This window comes from Sarcophilus harrisii, chromosome 1 (genome assembly GCF_902635505.1).
Source record: "Sarcophilus harrisii chromosome 1, mSarHar1.11, whole genome shotgun sequence".
NCBI classification, from domain to species: Eukaryota; Metazoa; Chordata; class Mammalia; order Dasyuromorphia; family Dasyuridae; genus Sarcophilus; species Sarcophilus harrisii.
Genome location: NC_045426.1, coordinates 713285812 through 713306129, shown reverse-complemented (window position 1 = coordinate 713306129; position 20318 = coordinate 713285812). Strand labels below are relative to the sequence as shown.

The 20318-nt window shown below is 49.4% G+C and overlaps 2 protein-coding genes and 1 gene segment (V, D, J or C); all 3 read left to right on the top strand.

Moving 5' to 3' along the window:
- The first annotated feature begins 6372 nt into the window (after window positions 1–6372).
- LOC111719298 lies at window positions 6373–8448 on the top strand. The segment is given in 2 exon segments: window positions 6373–6568; window positions 8032–8448. Coding segments are annotated over 2 exon segments (483 nt in total).
- A 55-nt stretch (window positions 8449–8503) lies between these two features.
- LOC100914964 (immunoglobulin lambda-like polypeptide 5) lies at window positions 8504–14056 on the top strand. Its single transcript, XM_031949163.1, has 3 exons — window positions 8504–8673; window positions 11966–12150; window positions 13640–14056. Exons 1-3 carry the CDS (start codon window positions 8504–8506, stop codon window positions 13954–13956), a joined length of 672 nt encoding a protein of 223 aa, XP_031805023.1. The 3' UTR covers window positions 13957–14056.
- Window positions 14057–14111: 55 nt separating this feature from the next.
- Window positions 14112–20262, top strand: LOC100935594. Its single transcript, XM_031949156.1, has 3 exons — window positions 14112–14281; window positions 18179–18360; window positions 19850–20262. Exons 1-3 carry the CDS (start codon window positions 14112–14114, stop codon window positions 20029–20031), a joined length of 534 nt encoding a protein of 177 aa, XP_031805016.1. The 3' UTR covers window positions 20032–20262.
- Window positions 20263–20318: the final 56 nt, after the last annotated feature.

The window sequence follows — 20318 nt, the reverse complement described above, 5'->3', positions numbered from 1 at the left end:
GAAGACAGCTCCACTGCCGGCTCCCTCAGACAGGCAGCTGACCCAGGACCCTCCACACAAGGGGAACCCCAAGCCTTTCCTCCCAGCCTCAGGCCATTCTTCAAGGCAAAGGATGGCTCGGACAGACAGGCAGGAGCCCCAGGAGGCAGGACATGGTCAGAAGAAGTGGGGGAGGGCGGGAGGCGCCGTGAGCCATGCACTGGACCTCAGCGCATTGACTGATCTGTGGAGGGTTTACAAACTGAGCAGACAGTCTCTGAACCATAAGAACCGTCTGCCTGGAAGCTGAAGGCAAGATCAGCACCCTGACTGACCAAGGTGAAGGTTTACAGGCCAACGGCGGGAGAAGACTGAGCTCAGTCGAAAAGGCCAGAGTCACTCTACAAAACCAGAGCACCAGAAAAGGAGCCTACTGGGGTCAGAGGACATGGCTCAAATCGGCCTAACTTCTTCCCTATTCGGGATTGTACTTTCCTTGCACTCAGTTTCCATCTGTAGGATGGGTGGACTAATAGGAGAAAAGGCCTTCAACCCAAACCTCTTTGACACACTGAGCCAGGCCTTGCTCCTTCCTGCCAAGACCAGGCAAAGTTTGGGGGACTGGGGACATTAGGGGGGGAAGGGGTCTTCTGGCCCTTGCTTCTTCTCCCTACCCTAACTTTCCCTCCTTTTCCCCACACCCTCCCAAGTCAGCCAAGGAAATCCCCATGGTCAACTGCCTTTGCCCCATCAAACCTAGAGCTAGACACGGACCCTCAGTTATTGTGATTAATGCTTCTGCCCAAGCACTCGGACGGGCTTACCAGGATAGCCCTGACCCAGGGGTGACCACCGCCCCAGTCCCAGGTGAAAAGTCTGGCCAGCAGTTACCTCTCCTTCTCCTGACCAATGGCTTTCTGCAGCACCACGTGGAAGGTCACCATGAAGGCCAGACTTCGAAGGGTGCATTTCACCCTCCTTAGAATGCCCACAGTCCCTCCTCAGTCCCACATGGCCCTCACCTCCTCCCCAACTTTCAATAGTCTTTTTCTTTTCATTCAATTGTCCATTTTTCTAGTGTGATCTCCCCCGTTGTTCTCCTGCATGGGCCTGAAATCCTTAGGGAAAAAGCCAAACAGGCAACCCAGCTGGGGGAAGTCAAAGGTCCCTTCCAGCCAACGTGCTGACTTCCTCCAAAGGCCTTCTTTCATCCTAGCCCCAGGACGAATCTGAACTGTTTTGTTCAAGGAGACTCCAGAAAGGAATGGGAAAGGTATGAGGGAAAGGGGTCATGCAGCCATGGCAGGTCGGAAACCCATTCCAAATCCACCTCTAAGAGTTCCAATTACCCACCCACTCCCTGGCCTTTCGCAAAGAGTTGGCTCCACACAGACTTGGGGAGGTGACAAGTGGGTCCACCTGGTAGGCCTCTTTCCAAACTTAAAATTTTGAAGGACTAGCATTTTCATGTGGGGTTTGCCTGCTATTAAACTCCCTCAGGTGCTTGAGTCTAAAAATTCTTGGTGACATGCTTTGCACCATCTTATGGCCTGAAAATTCTTGCTGGGGTTTAGGTGACCAAATGCTAACCAGACCAGGCCAAATTGGTGGTGATCCTGGGAACCAGAATGAGAACGGACAAATTGGGAGGGCTGAATGGACAGGGAGGAGTGACAGTGAGGAGGACGGAAGAGGGGATCATACTGTGGCCCTGGGTGGATGGGGATTTGGCCACTCACTTCAATGGACGGACATCACCATGGGACAACCTCCCTTTGCTTTTTTTTGACAAACCAAATACTCACCTACATGTTTCCCCTCCAACCTTCTGGCTTCTGGATTTCCTTACATTCCAGGGTAGACCAAGACCCCGCCCTCAAACTATTAATTTCTTCCCAATCCTCACCCCAAGACCCCAGGTCTGCGGCATGCACCTCCACAGGCTCGGAGATCGATTAAGGATATTTCCGTCTCTCTTGCACGAGGCTTTCGGTGGCCCCATCCTCCCAAGACACAATGAAGAGCAGTGTCCATTCTGCTGACCAGCTGGCTAAGGCTGCCAAGGCCAGGAAAGGCGGGTTCCAGTGCCTAACCACTCGCCTTCCGAAGCCTGCCAAAGACACAGGGAATGGCCATCCAGAACCATTGACTAAATAAGATTCAGGCCCACTTGCTTCCTTTTTTGATGCTCTTTTGAGGTGGTCCCCTGATACATTTATCTATGGAAAGAAGAACCAGGCCAAACACTTCTCGCCATCCACTTCCGTTGTTGTATGTATTCCTGCCAGTTCAGGGGCTAATCTGCTGCTTCCTTGTTAACTAGGTTCAACCTCAAGGAAAGAGGGTGTACATAAAGTTCCAGGGTGACATAAATCTATCCAATATGGGAGGCTTACACAATAGTACTAGCACATAGCAATCCCTTACCGGCTAGTGGTAATGAACAACAACCCATGAATTAAACAATGAGAATTTACATATTACATGTTATAGTTTGTGCAAATCCAATGATTCCTGTAACTTAGGGAAACAGTTTTCAATCAACATTATACATGTCCTTAAGTCTAAAATAGTCCAAGGGAACCCATTGAATGATTCTAAGATTTAAATTATTCTTACATCATTATCGCATACTTTTCAGGGTCAGATGTTTGAATGGGACCTCTCCTTTGGTTTGGAAGAACTGACACTCCTCCTTATTTAATCTGCCTGTTGAATAAAAATTTCCCCAACTGTAATCTAGTTTCCTTTTCCTTTGGTTGATGACATCAATCCTGAATTTCTTAAAGATTTCTGGGTTCAAAGGCCCTCCCACCGCTTTGAGATCTTAGGGACTGGGCCTTGCCTTTCACTTCTTGGTCAACTTAAGTAGGCCGTGAACCTTATTCATTTGGACATGGAGGGGTTTCCCCTTCTTCTCGTTCCTATCTTTGCAATGGCTCCAAAGTTACTTAATTTCCACACTAAAATCTAGGACTACTTAGAATTCTTTCTTAAAGGCCCTTGTCTTTCCATATTCCATCAAGTTTGGGTTAAAGCTTGTGACTGTCATCTTAGATCTCCTCTAAGGAGCATCTTTGCTAGTCCCATTAATTCTTTGCAACCTCATTGGCATTTTCCTGGGCAATGTCTATCATTATTTCTGTAGCACATAAATCTCCAATGGTTTGATCACAGCTTTGAACTTCTAAAATTACAGGTTCATTGCCTCTTTGCTTATTTTAAAGCATCCATCTTTCTGTCAGGAACCAAGTTTTATTCGCTTATGTCTGCTCATACACTGGTAAAGGATAATAAAATCTGGTTCTAATTTCTCTCATTGACCCACCAGCTGGTTGGTCAATGGTTTAATTTTCTGTTTGACCTTTGCGTTGGGCTTGATTAATGAATTTACTGAAACTAGTTAAGAACATAAGTCCTTGGTTTCTCTCTGGAGAAAGAATTAAGATTAATGAATGGGAATTGTAAGGAGAGGATTTCCATTCTGGCCAATTAATGGCTAACTCAATTTTAAGCATTTTTACATATAAACCTATACAACCCTGGTTTATGTTATGTATGTTAAATGAAAGAAAAATGTCCAACTTTAATCAGTTAATAACGGAAAAATTCAGATAAGAATGGAGTTAAAGTCTATGTGATATTCACAGAGGAGGTATCATTCTTCACTGGGAATGCTCCTTCAAGGAGAAGAAGGGAGAGAGAACAGAAACACAGGTCACTTTTCTCCGTGTCAGATATGACAAGATTAAGGAAAGTATTAATTAAGGCCCAAAAAGAAGATATTATCTGATTTTTAAATGCATTTATCTGTAGGAAGATTTGACTCTTCAGGTTTCAAAAGGAAAATACAATCCTTATAATTTGGAAAAATTAAAGATTTAAAAGGGTTTTACTCCTTTTTTGTGGGTACAATCCTTATGCTAAATTTTACCTAGATAATTTGTCCTTGAATCTTAACCCGAATGATTAAATCAAGCGAGAACATGCTTGAACAGGACAAACTTTTGGCTTTTAATACATGATTTCACCATTCATGTTATGAAAAATAGTACTTCAAACTTACAAATTAAATTCCGCACATGAACTATGGAGTTAAATTGTAATTCTCTGTAAAATGTTATTTTTCATTCTACTTAGCCTTGTTATAGCTATGTGTATGTAACAATTAAGCCTCTTTGAGGATGTACATGTTCATACCTGTTTAATTAGCTTAGAAACTCCCTATCTATTTCAAACGATTTTCTATTTCCTTGGGTATTTTCATCTCCCTTTGAAAATTCAAGGAAGCATGTCTTTTTGGGTTCTTCCTCCCTGAGGGTCAAGGAAGGTCATGACAACTTGTTCTAAATCAAGAAAAATGTTGGAACTTACAAACTGTTGCCTTGGGTTTGAGACATAATTATTAATTTCATGGTTCAATTGATTGTTTATCTTAGAGAATTTTTGGCCAGAACTTGAAACGGTATTTAAGTCAACTGATAGAAACTATGCCTTGTGTTCAACTTTAGAAACTATAAGTATTAAGTACACAATGGATTAAACGTTTGGGAGTTTCAGGGCTTAGTTGAGTCAGATTCAAACTTTAGGGCCAGAAGACTTGGTGAAATCCCCTTCCCAGGAAAGAGGTTAACCTTGGAGATCTTATATATACAAGGAAGCAGAGTGAAAGGTTACCATGGAACATTCCCAGATCAGAGAAGCATTACTCTGGAGGAAGCTGAAGCCCTATCTTGAGAAAATCATTGATCTTCTACATTGACTGCTGGGTCAAGAACAAACATTTGATTGGAACATTCAGAGGAGTCTTGAAAAGCGAGATAGGCCTGAGCTAACCAAGCTATATTGAAGGACACAATAAAAGATCTGAACTTTTATCACCTGGCTGTGTTTTGGAAAAAGAACACCACACATAAGGGAAGAAGGACGTTGACAAAGAGAAGGTAATTTTTAGGAGGAAGCAGGACTCAGCTGGGGGAGAAATGGGAGAATCGTTTAAAGGAGGTGAAGGAATTGGAGAATTATTTAAAAGAAACATGGGGTCTGCTGTGTGAAGAAGCTAAGATTGGGATCAAGGAAAGGGCCAAGAGAGCAGTCTTCGGGTACCTAAAGGTCTGGCTCAGAATGAAAGAACAAGGCTCATGCTGCCAGGCTCCAGAACCCAGAATCAGAAGCAGCAGGAAAGGAAATACACAGCAGTGGGAACAAGGGCGCACATTCGGAGCTGTCCATGGTGAAGGACCTTGTTGGGACATCAGCAAGCAGAGCTGAGCACCCCCTTGCTCAGGCAGGAAGGCAATTCTGAACCCAAACGCCTTTGGAGGACCAGCCTCTGAGGGCTTAAAAATGGGATGGAGTCTAAAAGCCTAGAGAAGGGATAAATGCCGAGATCTGGGAGCCTTCTCTGAGCTTCACTTTCACCTTCTAGGCCGTTGTTCAGTTATGACCAACTTTTGATGGTCCCCTGGACCATAACAAGCCAGACCTTCAGTCTCCACCATCTCCTCAAGGCAGTCCAAGGGAAGAGCTTTCTTGGCTAACAATTGGGTCATGCTCCACACTGCCAAGTATTAGGGAAATGCTTAGCAGCATGGCGGGCACTTAATAACCTGTCACTGAGGGGCTTCCAGCTTGCTTGAAAAGGGCTGATTCTGAGAGTGTGTTACTGGCCGTGGCTCACACACAGGAGGGGAATGAGGGCTGAAATCTCTAGACAATTCTTTATTCCCACATGGGGTGACCATCCCTGAGTCAAAAAGCCCTAGTTCTAGAAACCAAAAAAAAAAAAAAAAAACAAAAAAAAAACAGACCCAGGCTTCAAAAGATAACTTAAGCAGCCCTGATCCCTCACCTGCCTTCCCTACACTAATGACCAGAGTCTCTAACTTGGGGTGGGGGTGAAAGGGAACTGAATGGAGGTGGGAAATGAAGAGAAAGGCCCCTTTCAAGTCCCATTTCCCCCTAAAACCCTCAAAAAGCCAGGACCTGAATCAAGGAATCAACCCCACCAGCCCCTACAGCTCATGGCACAACATGGCCCCACACTGTGTAAGGGGAAGGGAATGTAGGGAAAAGGAGAGCATTCCAGAACCCTGGACATTATTCTCCTCAGCCCGGGATCATCCACCCCATGTCTGTCACCTCCCTGGAAACACGATTCCCAGAAGTTTGCACCAAGAATTAGGTGATTTATGTTAAGTGCTATGAGATCCTAAGGTGACAATCTGTGGGGACTATATTGGAAAAGACCCTAAAAATCCCAACCTGACGTGTGTTCCCTACAGTTCACGTTTGGAATTCCTGAATAAGGCCCTGTCATGGCAACTCCTGTCCACTCAGGAAATGGGTTTTTGCTCAAGTCTACGGTGTGGAGGCAAGTGTTGACTGAGTGGGGACTTGGGGGACACCTGGCCCAGCTCTGTGATGAGGGGGAGAGAGGCCTCTGGATCAGCTGGAGGGGCCAGTGTTCCTGCCTCACAGCTGCACAGAGGGGAAGGGGAGGGGGTGAGACAAATCACTGGGAGGTTTTTGTGCGGGGCTGTGTCACTGTGTTGGGTGTTTGGCAGAGGGACCAGGCTAACCGTCACTGGTGAGTCACTCTTTTTCTCTCTCCCTTTCTGGGATACTGGGGGCTCTGGGAAAATTTCCACTGCTTTGCTCTGCTCACTGTGCGTACTATCTAGGGTCCCATTTGCCAGCTCCTCCCAAAGATCCTGAGTCTGCTGTGGCCCCTGACCTCTGCCTTGTTGCCTCCTCTTCTCTGAGCTCCCTTCCACTCTGGGGGTTGTCTCAGGGACTTGGATGATCTATGGAAATATCCTTGACTCTCCCAGCCTAGCTCTGTCTCCTTGCATCCTTTGGGCTCAATGAGAAACCTTTAGAAATCCAGGCACCTAAGATCTGAGCTCTGGGCTGCACTCAAAGTACACGTGGAGCCGGGCACAGGGAAGTCTGGGAGAGGATGGTCAGACCTGGGCTCCCTCAGGGAACTGTTAGTTATCCAAGAGAGGGTTTGGAAGGACCGGGGAGCTGTACTTCTCAGAAGGACCCCCTTATCCTGGGGGGCCCAGGGCCCTCAGAGGACAAATAGAGGGAGACCCCGGGGGAGGAGCACACAAGAGATCTGCTCCCACAAAACAGCAGGGAGGGAGATCATGGACTGGGACAGAGTGGGGCATTTTGGCCAAAGACAGACTCCCTGGAAGACCTTCATGAAGACTGAACACCTCTGAAACAGAGTCTATCCAGGTCTCCCCACACCTGACCCCCTGCCCAGCAGAGACAGCTCAGCACAGACTTCCTCAGACCAGGCAGGCTGACCCCCCAGGGCCTGCTCCACAAAGAGGAAGCCCCAAAGACACACTGACTCCCAGCCCTCAGGGCCGGATTGCTCAAGGCAAAGGGATGGCTCCGGAGAGAAAGTCACAGCCCGCCCAGGACAGGCAGGAGAGTGGCTCAGGGGAAGTGGGGGCAGGGCAGAGAGGACAGCCGTGGCCATGCACTGGACTTCCCAGCAGCATTGGCTAGGCTCTGCCTGAAGGGTTTAAGAGGAGCCTGAGCAGAACCAGACCTCTGACAGAACAGCAGGTCTGGCCTGGAAGGTGAGGGCAGAGATCAGCAACCCTGACTGACCAACAGGTGAAGAGTTTACAGGCTAGACAGGAGAAAGACTGAGTTCCTGGTGCCCAGAAATTAAGGCCAGAATCCACTCTACAAAACCCCAAGACCATGGGAGCACTACTGGGGCTCAGAGGACATGGCTCCAAATCTGAGCCCTACTTCTTCCTATTCGGGGACTTTTGTGGGACTTCCCATGGTTGGAGACTCAGTTTGTTCATCTGTATGATGGGTGGACTATAGGAGAAAAGAGCCTCCTAACCAAAGACCTCTGACACTGAGCCAGGCCTTGGTCCTTCCCGCCAAACACTTTCCAGTCTTAAGGTTCTGGTGGGATCTGGATTGGACATTCAGGGCTGGGGACCAGGGGGTCTCTCAGAACCTGACCTTTTACTCTTCTCTACCTAACTCTCCCTCTTTTTCCACACCTCCCAGGTCGTCCCAAGGCATCCCCCACGGTCACTGCCTTTGCTCCATCCAAACCTGAGCTAGACACACAAAAGGCCACACTTGTGTGCCTGGTAAATGGCTTCTACCCAAGCACTCTGGACGTGGCTTGGACCAAGAATGGCTCCCCCGTGACCCAGGGGGTGACGACCAGCCCCCCAGTCCACCAGGGTGACAAGTATACAGCCAGCAGTTACCTCTCACTCTCTGCTGACCAATGGCTTTCTGACAGCACTTACAGCTGCAAGGTCACCCATGAAGGCCAGGTCTTCCAGAAGCAGCTGTCCTCAACCCAGTGCACTTAGATGCCCACATGCTCCCTCCCTCATGTCCCACAATGGACTTCCCCACCTCTTCCCCCCTGCTCCCCTACTTTCAATAAAGATCTTCTCCTTTCTCATTCAATATCTCTCATGTTTTCTGGGTCTGATCTCCCCTCCCCTTGATGGTGACTCGCAACATGGGGGCCCCTGACATGTCTGTCCAAGGATCTCTAGGCAAAGAATGGACAGGCTCTCCTCCCCGTGCATGCTGGCTCACCCTGGGACATCCGACACCCCCTCTCCTTGGGATCTCCCAGCAGCCAGAACCAGGCATCCAAGGACAGCCCCCAGATTCCATAGTAGGACAGTCAGAGCTGTCATGACAATCACCCAAAGGAGGCCTCCGGGAATGACGGAAGCTGCCCAGGGAGCAGCACTGAGGAAAGGGCCCACTAGGGAAGGGCAAAGAAAGCCCCAGTAGGACCCAAATGGTCACCCAAAGGTGGGAGACCAGCCGGAACTAAGTCTCTGGAATCACTACAATGCAAAGATTATCAGTAGTGAGCCATCCACACAGGACTTGGCCCTGATCCCCAGGCATCCTTGGGACACGTGTCTGGGGAGTCTTCCCACTGCCCAGGAGCCCTGGCCCAAATATTGGGCGCTCACCCTCCTCAGCCCTTCCCAAGAGACAGAAGAAGGGTGGATGGTGTGGGAGGCAGGGCCAGGAGAGGGAAGCAGGCCCCATACCAGGAAAAGATGCTGAGGGAGCGACCACCAGCAGTGTTATTGGGGCCCAGCAGGTCCCTGGGCTCAATCTCGCCCCAGCCCACTCATTGACTCCTCTCCTATTTCATGGAAGAGCCGGGTCTTCCTGAGCAGCTCCTCAAAGCCCAGTTCTGGCCTCTGCTCTTTGGCAGGCATCATAACACACACGAGACTCAGCCCCTTCCTTCAGAGAGTCGGCTGTCTTCTTGGGACCACTGGCCTCGCACACAGACTGCCCATGGGACAGGCATCCATGTGGCCAGACCCCTAGCCCTGAGGTCTTGGGGAAGGAGAGGAGAAGACCCTGTTTCTGTGCACAACAGGGAGGACAGTGGGTTTCAGAGCACGCAGGTCACACTCATTACCTGCCACAGTCACAGGCACAAAAAACTGACTGAGTCCCTTGAGTGTTGAAGCTTGGTGGTCAAAGACATCCCAAAAGACATCCCAAAACCTCACAGGCTCCCATCCTTCTGGTCGATCTTGACTTTCATCTCTCCCTGCCCAGGACTGTCTCCAGCCCCTGCTCCCACATCCCCTCCCTGCGCATCTCCCTGAGAGTGCTCTGCCCACAACAGCCCTGAGAAAGATCTCAAAGTGGACAAACCTCATTTCAAATTAGGAGACAAGCATTCACAAGGGACTGCATGCCGGTTTGGGGGACTCGTGCAAGGGCATGGGGTTGGGATGGAACATGGCAGGGTTTCCGGCTCAGACCTTCTGCTCACTCTGCCCATCCTTTACTCAACAACACTCCATGATTTTGACCTTGTTGGGACATCAGCAAGCCGAGAGCCCCCTGATCAGGCAGGAAGGCAATTCTGAATCCAAACTCCTTTGGAGGACGAGCCTCTGAAGGCTTGTGAAATGGGATGGAATCTAGAAGCTTAGAGAAGGGATAAATGTCAGGGATCTGGGAGCCTTCTCGGAGCTTCACTTTCATCTTCCAGGCTGTTGTTCAGTTATAACCAACTTTTCATGATCCTGTGTGGAATACAGAGGAAAGGTGAAGAACTTACAGGAATGTATGAATTCTTTTCTGTATTTTATTTTCATTATTTCTGTGTTTCTCCTCTGATCTCTATAATATGTGCAGGCTCATATTTGCTTGAGCTTTGGCCAGCTACAAACACATTTACTTAACCAGAGATGATGACATTTATCCTTGTTCAATGTTATCATCATTTAGATTATTAAATGCCATCAGCTCTGTAATCTAGTTTGAAGGTCTGATGGATCATTCCTATAGGAATCAGGGAAAGTGAAAACGTTCAGTTCTAATCTACTTTTGGCACCTATTTCTCATTACTCCCCAAATTATGATGTAATCCTTCATAATAGAACCTATAAAAGCTGTAAATCTTTACTCCTATCACGAGCTTTCTCTTTCTTATCGCCTGATGGGACGGCTCATCCTCTGGAAGTTTTAATAAACAACTTTTCTGCTTTCTACTGAATGATCTCTGAGTAGTCATTTTGGGTGAGGGTATTTGACTTCCCTCACAATCCCCTACACCATAACAACCCACACCTTCGGTCTCCACCATCTCCCAAAGGAGGTCCAAGCTCAGACATGTTACTTTCATATCTCTTTCCATCTCTAGGCATCCTCAGCTGTCACTTTCTCCTTTTACCTTTAATTTCCATCAACATGAGTGTTTTCCCATAAGGGCTGTCTTCTCATTCTCTAGCCAAGAATTTAACTTTCAGGAATCCATCTTCAAAAGAATGGACTCAATTTATTGACATGTTGACTGCTTCCTCTCCTTCCTATTCGAGGGTCTCCCCAAAGACCTCTTCAACTTGACATTTCAAGACTGCAAATCGGCAGCATCCAGCTTAGCTTCTACTCCAACTCTCCTGCATATTCCTGCCAGTTCTTCTTAATGCTTCTGCTTCTGGAAATCCTGCCATTTGGGGCATTTCTCTTGCCCGTTCTCTTCTGCATTAATATCGTCAGGTCTGTTGCCAGGTCTCCTCTGAGGGAAGAGTTTTCTTTGCTAACAATTGAGCCATGTGCCTCACTGCCAAGTATTTGGGAAATGCTTAGCAGCACGGTGGGCACTAAGCTGTGACTGAGTGGCTTCCAGCTTGCTTGAGAAGGGCTGATGCTGAGAGTGTGTTACTGTCCATGGCTCACACACAGGAGGGAAATGGGGGCTGAAATCTCTAGATGATTCTTTATTCCCACATCGGGTAACCATCCTTGAGCCAAAAAGCCCAGTTTTAAAAACAAGAAAAAAACAGACTCAGCCTGCAAAAGAGAGCTAACTTAAGCAGCCCGAATCCCTAAACTGTCTTCCCTGCACTAATGGCCACAAGAAGAATGGAGGAAATACTGGAGCCAGGGCTCTAGCTCAGGGTGAGGGGTAAAAGGGGACTAAATGGAGGTGGGAAAAGAGGGCAAAGGTCTTTGTCAAGCCTCATTTCACTTTAAAATCGTCAAAAAGTCAGCACCTGCATCAAGAAATCAATCCCACCAGCTCCTGCAGCCCATGGCACAATATGGCCCCACACTGTGTAAGGGGAAGGGAATGTAGGGAAAAGGAGAGCATTCCAGAACCCTGGACATTATTCTCCTCAGCCTGGGATCATCCAGACCATGTCTGTCACCTCCCTGGAAACATGATTCCCAGAAGTTTGCACCAAGAATTAGGTGATTGATAATATTTGAATCAAATAAAAATGTTTCAGATCCTAAGTTAACAAGCTGTGGGGACTATATTGGAAAAGACCCTAAAAATCCCAACCTGACATATGTCCCCTTCAGTTCACTTGTGGAATTCCTGAATGAGCCTGGCATGGCAACTCCTGTCCACTCAGGAAAGGGGTTTTCTCTCAAGTCTACAGTGTGAGGGCAAGTGTTGACTGACTGGGGAACTGGGGGACAGCTGCCCCAGCTCTGTGATGAGGGGGAGAGGGGCCTCTGGGCCAGATGGAGGGGCCAGTGTTCCTGTCGCACAGCTGCACAGAGGGGAAGGGGAGGGGGTGAGACAAATCACTGGGAGGTTTTTGTTCAGGGCTGTGTCACTGTGTATTATTGTTTTCGGTGGAGGAACCCGGCTGACCGTCATTGGTGAGTCACACTTTTTCGTTCTCCTTTTCTGGGATACTGGGGGCTCTGGGAAAATTTCCCCTGCTTTGCTCTGCTCACTGTTCATCCTATCTAGGGTCCCATTTGCAACCTCTTCCTAAAGATCCGCAGTCTGCTGTGGCCCCTGACCTCTGCCTTGTTGCCCCCTCTTCTCTCAGCTCCCTTCCTCTCTGGGGGTTGTCTCAGGGGCTTGGATGACCTATGGAAATAGCCTCGACTCTTTCCCAGCCTAGCTCTGTCTCCCTCCACCCTTTGGGCTCAATGAGAAACCTTTAGAAATTCAGACACCTAAGATGTGAGCACTGGGCTACACTCAAGGGACACTTGGGGCTGGGCACAAGGAAGTCTGGGGGAGGATGATCAGACCTGGGCTCCTTCAGGGAACTGTTAGTTCCCCTAGAGAGGGTTTGGAGGGACTGGGGAGCTGTACTTCTCAGAAGGACCTCCTCATCCTGGGGGGCCCCTTGCCCTCAGGGGACAAATTGAGGGGGCATCCCTGAGACCCTGGGGGAGGAGCACACAAGAGATCTGCTCCCACAAGACAGCAGGGAGGGAGAACATGGACTGGGACAGAGGGGGGCATCTGGCCAAGGACAGACTCCCTGGAAGACCTGGGCTTCATGAAGACCGAGCACCTCTGGAACAGAGTCTCTGCAGGGCCCAGGGACTCCCCACAACAGACTCCCCTGCCCAGCAGAGACGGCTCAGCACAGATTTCCTCAGAGCAGGCAGGCTGACCCCTGGGGCCCGCTCCACAACAGAGAAAGCCCCAAAGACACAATGACTCCCAGCACTCAGGGCCGGATTGCTCAAGACAAAGGGATGGCTCCGGACAGACAGGCACAGCCCCCCAGGACAGGCAGGAGAGCGGCTCGGGGGAAGTGGGAGCCGGGCAGGGAGGACAGCCCTGGCCATGCACTGGACTTCCCAGCAGCACTGACTAGGCTCTGCCTGGAGGGTTTAAGAGGAGCCCAAGCAGAACCAGATCTCTGACAGAACAGCAGGTCTGGCCTGGAAGGTGAGGGCAGAGATCAGCGACCCTGACTGACCAGCGGGTGAAGAGTTTACAGGCCAGACAGGAGAAAGACTGAGCTCCTGGTGCTCAGAAATTAAGGCCAGAATCCACTCTACAAAACCCCGAGACCACGGGAGCACTACTGGGGGTCAGAGGACATGGCTCCAAATCTGAGCCCTACTTCTTCCTATTCGGGGACTTTTGTGGGACTTCCCATGGTTGGAGACTCAGTTTATTCATCTGTATGATGGGTGGACTATAGGAGAAAAGAGCCTTCTAACCAAAGACCTCTGACACACTGAGCCAGGCCTTGCTCCTTCCCGCCAAACACTTTCCAGTCTTAAGGTTCTGGTGGGATCTGGATTGGACATTCAGGGCTGGGGACCAGGGGGTCTCTCAGAACCTGACCTTTTACTCTTCTCTACCTAACTTTCCCTCTTTTTCCACACCTCTCAGGTCGTCCCAAGGCATCCCCCACGGTCACTGCCTTTGCTCCATCCAAACCTGAGCTAGACACACAAAAGGCCACACTTGTGTGCCTGGTAAATGGCTTCTACCCAAGCACTCTGGACGTGGCTTGGACCAAGAATGGCTCCCCTGTGAACGAAGGGGTGATGACCAGCCCTGCAGTCCGCCAGGGTGACAAGTATACAGCCAGCAGTTACCTCTCACTCTCTGCTGACCAATGGCTTTCTGACAGCACTTACAGCTGCAAGGTCACCCATGAAGGCCAGGTCTTCCAGAAGCAGCTGTCCTCAACCCAGTGCACTTAGATGCCCACATGCTCTCTCCCTCATGTCCCACAATGGACTTCCCCACCTCTTCCCCCCTGCTCCCCTACTTTCAATAAAGATCTTCTCCTTTCTCATTCAATATCTCTCATGTTTTCTGGGTCTGATCTCCCCTCCCCTTGATGGTGACTCGCAACATGGGGGCCCCTGACATGTCTGTCCAAGGATCTCTAGGCAAAGAATGGACAGGCTCTCCTCCCCGTGCATGCTGGCTCACCCTGGGACATCCGACACCCCCTCTCCTTGGGATCTCCCAGCAGCCAGAACCAGGCATCCAAGGACAGCCCCCAGATTCCATAGTAGGACAGTCAGAGCTGTCATGACAATCACCCAAAGGAGGCCTCCGGGAATGACGGAAGCTGCCCAGGGAGCAGCACCGAGGAAAGGGCCCACTAGGGAAGGGCAAAGAAAGCCCCAGTAGGACCCAAATGGTCACCCAAAGGTGGGAGACCAGCCGGAACTAAGTCTCTGGAATCACTACAATGCAAAGATTATCAGTAGTGAGCCATCCACACAGGACTTGGCCCTGATCCCCAGGCATCCTTGGGACACGTGTCTGGGGAGTCTTCCCACTGCCCAGGAGCCCTGGCCCAAATATTGGGCGCTCACCCTCCTCAGCCCTTCCCAAGAGACAGAAGAAGGGTGGATGGTGTGAGAGGCAGGGCCAGGAGAGGGAAGCAGGCCCCCATACCAGGAAAAGATGCTGAGGGAGCGACCACCAGCAGCGTTATGGGGCCCAGGAGGTCCCTGGGCTCAATCTTGCCCCAGCCCACTCATTGACTCCTCTCCTATTTCATGGAAGAGCCGGGTCTTCCTGAGCAGCTCCTCAAAGCCCAGTTCTGGCCTCTGCTCTTTGGCAGGCATCATAACACACACGAGACTCAGCCCCTTCCTTCAGTGAGTCGGCTGTCTTCTTGGGACCACTGGCCTTGCACACAGACTGCCCATGGGACAGGCATCCATCTGGCCAGATCCCTAGCCCTGAGGTCTTGGGGAAGGAGAGGAGAAGACCCTGTTTCTGTGCACAACAGTGAGGACAGTGGGTTTCAGAGCACGCAGGTCACACTCATTACCTGCCACAGTCACAAGCACAAAAACCTGAGTTCCCTTCAGCGTTGAAGCTTGACGGTCACTTGGACAATTGGTTCCCAAAGACATCCCAAAACCCCCGCGGGCTCCCATCCTTCTGGTCGATCTTGACTTTCATCTCTCCCTGCCCAGGACTGTTTCCAGCCCCTGCTCCCACATCCCCTCCCTGCACATCTCCCTGAGAGTGCTCTGCCCACAACAGCCCTGAGAAAGATCTCAAAGGGGATAAACCCCATTTCAAATTAGGAGACAAGAATTCACAAGGGACTGCATGCGGGTTTGTGGGACTCGTGCAAGGGCATGGGGTTGGGATGGAACATGGCAGGGTTTCCAGCTGAGAGCTTCTGCCCACTCTGCCCATCCTCTACTCAACAACACTCCATGATTTTGACATAGTTGGGACATCAGCAAGCTGAGCACCCCCTGATCAGGCAGGAAGGCAATTCTGAATCCAAACTCCTTTGGAGGACGAGCCTCTGAAGGCTTGTAAAATGGGATGGAATCTAGAAGCTTAGAGAAAGGATAAATGCAAGGGATCTGGGAGCCTTCTCAGAGCTTCACTTTCATCTTCCAGGCTGTTGTTCAGTTATAACCAACTTTTCATGATCCTGTGTGGAATACAGAGAAAAGGTGAAGAACTTACAGGAATGTATGAATTCTTTTCTGTATTTTATTTTCATTATTTCTGTGTTTCTCCTCTGATCTCTATAATATTTTCAGGCTCATATTTGCTTGAGCTTTGGCCAGTTAGAAACACATTTACTTAACCAGAGATGATGACATTTATCCTTGTTCAATGTTATCAATATTTAGATAATTAAATGCCGTCAGCTTGGTAATCTGAAGTTTGAAAGTCTGATGGATGATTCCTCTTGGAATCAGGGAAACTGAAAACATTCTATTCTAATCTGCTGTTGGCACCTATTTCTCAATGCTCCCCAAATTATGATGTAATCCTTCATAACAGAACCTATAAAAGCTGTAAGTCTTTGCTACTTCTTTAGCCCTCCTACCACGAGCTTTCTTTTTCTTATCGCGTGATGGGACGGCTCATCCTCCGGAAGTTTTAATAAAGAACTTTTCTGCTTTCTACTGAATGATCTCTGAGTAGTCATTTTGGGTGAGGATATTTGACTTCCCTCACAATCCCCTACACCATAACAACCCACACCTTCGGTCTCCACCATCTCCCAAAGGAGGTCCAAGCTCATACATGTTACTTTCATATCTCTTTCCATCTCATCCTCAACTGTCACTTTCTCTTCTTACCTTTAGTTTTCATCAACATGAGTGTTTTCCCATAAGGGCTGTCTTCTCATTCTCTAGCCAAGAATTTAACTTTCAGGAATCCATCTTCAAAAGAATGGACTCAATTTATTGACATGTTGACTGCTTGATCTCCTTCCTATTCGAGGGTCTCCCCAAAGACCTCTTCAACTTGACATTTCAAGATTACAAATCGGCAGCATCCAGCTTTGCTTCTACTCCAACTCTCCTGCGTATTCCTGCCAGCTCTTCTTAATGCTTCTGCTTCTGGAAATCCTGCCATTTGGGGCATTTCTCATGCCCCTTCTCTCCTGCGTTAATATCGTCGGGTCTGTTGCCAGGTCTCCTCTGAGGGAAGAGCTTTTTTGCTAACAAGTGAGTCATGCTCCTCACTGCCAAGTATTTGGGAAATGCGTAGCAGCACGGTGGGCACTAAGCTGTGACTGAGTGGCTTCCAGCTCGCTTGATAAGGGCTGATGCTGAGAGTGTGTTACTGTCCATGGATCACACACAGGAGGGGAATGGGGGCTGAAATCTCTAGGTGATTCTTTATTCCCACATGGGATGACCAATCTTGAGTCAAAAAGGCCTAGTTTTTTTTTATATATATTAACTTTTTTTTATTGACAGAATCCATGCCATGGTAATTTTTTTTTACAACATTATCCCTTGCACTCACTTCTGTTCTGATTTTTCCCTCCCACCCTCCACCTCCTCCCCTAGATGGCAAGCAGTTCTATATATGTTGAATATGTCCTAGTATATCCTAGATACAATGTATGTGTGCTAATCCAAACAGTTTTCTTGTTGCACAGGGAGAATTGGATTCAGAAGGTAGAAATAACCCGGGAAGAAAAACAAAAAATGCAAACAGTTTACATTCATTTCCCAGTGTTCTTTCTTTGGGTGTAGCTGCTTCTGTCCATCATTGATCAATTGAAACTGAATTAGGTCTCTTTGTCAAAGAAATCCACTTCCATCAGATTACATCTTCATACAGTATCATTGTTGATGTATATAATGATCTCTTGGTTCTGCTCATTTCACTTAGCATCAGTTCATGTAATTCTCTCCAAGCTTCTCTGTATTCATCTTGCTGGTCATTTTTTACAGAACAATAATATTCCATAACATTCATATACCTCAATTTACCCAAACATTCTCCAATTGAAAAATGGCCTAGTTTTAAAAACAAGAAAAAAAAACAGACTCAGCCTTCAAAAGTTAGCTAACTAAAGCAGCCCCAATCCCTCACCTGTCTTCCCTGCACTAATGGCCACAAGAAGAATGGAGGAAATACTGGAGCCAGTGCTCTAGTTCAGGGTGGGGGGGTAAAAGGGACTGAATGGAGGTGGGAAATAAGGGCAAAGGTCTTTGTCAAGTCCCATTTCACTTTAAAATCTTCAAAAAGCCACCAAATGCATCAAGGAATCAATCCCACCAGCTCCTGCAGCCCATGGCACAACATGGCCCCACACTGTGTAAGGGGAAGGTAATGTAGGGAAAAGGAGAGCATTCCAGAACCCTGGACATTATTCTCCTCAGCCCGGGATCATCCACCCCATGTCTGTCACCTCCCTGGAAACATGATTCCCAGAAGTTTGCAACAAGAATTAAGTGATTTATATTTGAATCAAATAAAAATGTTTGAGAACCTAAGGTAACAAGCTATGGGGACTATATTAGAAAAGACCCTAAAAATCCCAACCTGACATGTGTCCCCTACAGTTGACTTGTGGAATTCCTGAATGAGCCTGGCATGGCAACTCGTGTCCACTCAGGAAATGGGTTTTCTCTCAAGTCTACAGTGTGGAGGCAAGTGGTGACTGACTGGGGAACTGGGGGACAGCTGCCCCAGCTCTGTGATGAGGGGGAGAGGGGCCTCTGGGCCAGATGGAGGGGCCAGTATTCCTGTCGCACAGCTGCACAGAGGGGAAGGGGAGGGAGTCAGACAAATAACTCGGAGGTTTTTGTGTGGGACTGTGTCACTGTGTATTTTCTTCGGTGGAGGGACCCGGCTGACCGTCATTGGTGAGTCACACTTTTTCTCTCTCCCTTTCTGGGATACTGGGGGCTCTGGGAAAATTTCCCCTGCTTTGCTCTGCTCACTGTTCATCCTATCTAGGGTCCCATTTACAACCTCTTCCTAAAGATCCGCAGTCTGCTGTGGCCCCTGACCTCTGCCTTGTTGCCCCCTCTTCTCTCAGCTCCCTTCCTCTCTGGGGGTTGTCTCAGGGGCTTGGATGACCTATGGAAATAGCCTCGACTCTTTCCCAGCCTAGCTCTGTCTCCCTCCACCCTTTGGGCTCAATGAGAAACCTTTAGAAATTCAGACACCTAAGATGTGAGCACTGGGCTACACTCAAGGGACACTTGGGGCTGGGCACAAGGAAGTCTGGGGGAGGATGATCACGCCTGGGCTCCTTCAGGGAACTGTTAGTTCCCCTAGAGAGGGTTTGGAGGGACTGGGGAGCTGTACTTCTCAGAAGGACCTCCTCATCCTGGGGGGCCCCTTGCCCTCAGGGGACAAATTGAGGGGGCATCCCTGAGACCCTGGGGAAGGAGCACACAAGAGATCTGCTCCCACAAGACAGCAGGGAGGGAGAACATGGACTGGGACAGAGGGGGGCATCTGGCCAAGGACAAACTCCCTGGAAGACCTGGGCTTCATGAAGACCGAGCACCTCTGGAACAGAGTCTCTGCAGGGCCCAGGGACTCCCCACAACAGACTCCCCTGCCCAGCAGAGACGGCTCAGCACAGATTTCCTCAGAGCAGGCAGGCTGACCCCAGGGGCCTGCTCTGCAACAGAGGAAGCCCCAAAGACATACTGACTCCCAGCACTCAGGGCCGGGTTGTGCAAGGCAAAGGGATGGCTCCGGACAGACAGGCAGAGTTCCCCAGGAAAAGCAGGAGAGCGGCTCGGGGGAAGTGGGGGCAGGGCATGGAGGACAGCCCTGGCCATGCACTGGACTTCCCAGCAGCACTGGCTAGGCTCTGCCTGGAGGGTTTAACAGGAGCCTGAGCAGAACCAGACCTCTGACAGAACAGAAGGTCTGGCCTGGAAGGTGAGGGCAGAGATCAGCGACCCTGACTGACCAGTGGATGAAGAGTTTGCAGGCCAGACAGGAGAAAGACTGAACTCCTGGTGCCCAGAAATTCAGGCCAGAGTCCACTCTACAAAACCCCGAGACCACGGGAGCACTACTGGGGACAGAGGACATGGCTCCAAATCTGAGCCCTACTTCTTCCTATTCAGGGACTTTTGTGAGACTTTCCATTGTTGGGGACTCAGTTTTTCCATCTGTATGATGGGTGGGCTATAGGACAAAAGAGCCTTCTAACCCAAGACCTCTGACAAACTTAGCCAGGCCTTGCTCCTTCCCACCAAGCACTTTCCAGCCCTAAGGCTCTGGTAGGATCTGGACTGGACATTCAGGGCTGGGGACCAGGGGGGTCTCTCAGAACCTGATCTTTTACTCTTCTCTACCTAACTCTCCCTCTTTTTCCACACCTCCCAGGTCAGCCCAAGGCATCCCCCATGGTCACTGCCTTTGCTCCATCCAAATCTGAGCTAGACACCAAAAAGGCCACCCTCGTGTGTCTGAGGCTTCTACCCAAGCACTATGAACGTGGCTTGGACCAAGAATGGCTCCCCCGTGACCCAGGGGGTGACGACCAGCCCCCCAGTCCGCCAGGGTGACAACAAGTATACAGCCAGCAGTTACCTCTCTCTCTCTGCTGACCAATGGCTTTCTGACAGCACTTACAGCTGCAAGGTCACCCATGAAGGCCAGGTCTTCCAGAAGGAGCTGTCCTCAACCCAGTGCACTTAGATGCCCACATGCTCCCTCCCTCATGTCTCACAATGGACTTCCCCCTCTTCCCCCCTCCTCCCCTACTTTCAATAAAGATCTTCTCCTTTCTCATTCAATTGTCTCTCATGTTTTCTGAGTGTGATCTCCCCTCCCCTTGATGGTGGCTCGCAAC